The sequence below is a fragment of the Colobus angolensis genome, unplaced genomic scaffold (assembly GCF_000951035.1).
Source record: "Colobus angolensis palliatus isolate OR3802 unplaced genomic scaffold, Cang.pa_1.0 Scaffold1, whole genome shotgun sequence".
Classification (NCBI taxonomy): domain Eukaryota; kingdom Metazoa; phylum Chordata; class Mammalia; order Primates; family Cercopithecidae; genus Colobus; species Colobus angolensis.
Genome location: NW_012110918.1, coordinates 3,596,800 through 3,598,068, shown reverse-complemented (window position 1 = coordinate 3,598,068; position 1,269 = coordinate 3,596,800). Strand labels below are relative to the sequence as shown.

Sequence of the window (1,269 nt, the reverse complement as noted above, 5' to 3'; positions counted from 1 at the left end):
AAAAAAAAAAAAAAAAAAGAGTATGCACAACTAAACTTTAATAGATACTACCAACTTACCCTCCAAAGTGACCATACCAATTTATCCCCTACCAGCCTTGCTAAAAATATTCTAAGATATTAATTTTATGAATAAAACATCCACTGAGACTTCTGAAGAACTTCATATTCAACTCATGTACTTACCCATAGGTTCCTTAATAACATCACAATAATCTGGTGCATCATTGGGATCTACTGGTTCAAGGAAAGGCCAGGCCATCTTATGGGCCTATAATGAAAAAGTAGCATCATTATTGTCAGTGAAAACACTAATTCCATTTAAGTTTCTCACCTGACTTACTACATCAATGAACCCAAAAGTCAGTTTTAAATTTGATACATGAAATACTTTATATTAAGTGACTTCTGCTCTAGTAATAAGTTACCTAAGATGAGTTTCCTCTACAATAATGGTACTCAAAAGCTGGTCAGAAGACCTTGGTGTGGGGGGTGGAACACAAGCTTAGAAGTCTCAAAATCAGTATTCTGGGCCCTACATGATGAGCTGTCACTGAGGATGCTGGCATTGCAATCGCTTCTGTAAACAGGTGGAATGGGTTCAAAGTGTGGAGTCATTACCACAGCTGGTTAATGATGAGGTGGCAGAGATGTGTCGTTAAATAACATTTAACCACAAATTGAGACTATGATTCTCTTTTTAGTTACTTCAATTCTTGTGATTACGATAACAAAAGGAGAAAGTTTCAATCCAGTGCACTATATGCACTATATCCTTTTATTTCCCCCCATTTTTTTGAGATGGGGTCTCGCTCTGTCATCCAGGCTGGAGTGGAGTGGTGTGACCATAGCTCACTGTAGCCTCCTGTGCTCAAGTGATCCTCTCACCTCAGCCTCTTGAGTAGCTGGGATTATAGGTGCGTGCCAACATGTCCAGCTAATTTTTTTTTAATGCTTTGTAGAGATGGGGTCTCACTTTGTTGCCCAGGTTGGTCTCTAACTCGTCAACTCAAGTGATCCTCCTGCCTTGGCCTCCCAAAGTGCTGGGATTATAGGTGTGAGCAGCCACACTGGCTTTCTATGTCTTCAATACATCTGTATCACTTGCTAATCCTGCAAACCATCCCCATACTGTTTTTCTTTCTTTTTTTGAGATGCAGTCTCGCACTGTCACCTGGGCTAGAGTGCCGTGGCTCGATCTTAGCTCACTGCAACCTCCACCTCCCGGGTTCAAGCAATTCTCCTGCCTTAGTCTCCCTAGTAGCTGGGA

The 1,269-nt window shown here is 41.1% G+C and overlaps 1 protein-coding gene across 1 annotated transcript in view; it reads right to left on the bottom strand.

Annotated features, from left to right (window-relative positions):
• BPTF (bromodomain PHD finger transcription factor) overlaps positions 1-1,269 on the bottom strand; it is a 178,463-nt gene that overhangs the window by 20,320 nt on the left and 156,874 nt on the right. Inside the window, exon 26 of the mRNA XM_011931095.1 lies at positions 186-270. Within this exon, the coding sequence (XP_011786485.1) occupies positions 186-270 (85 nt within the window). The remainder of the gene's footprint in view (positions 1-185; positions 271-1,269) is intronic.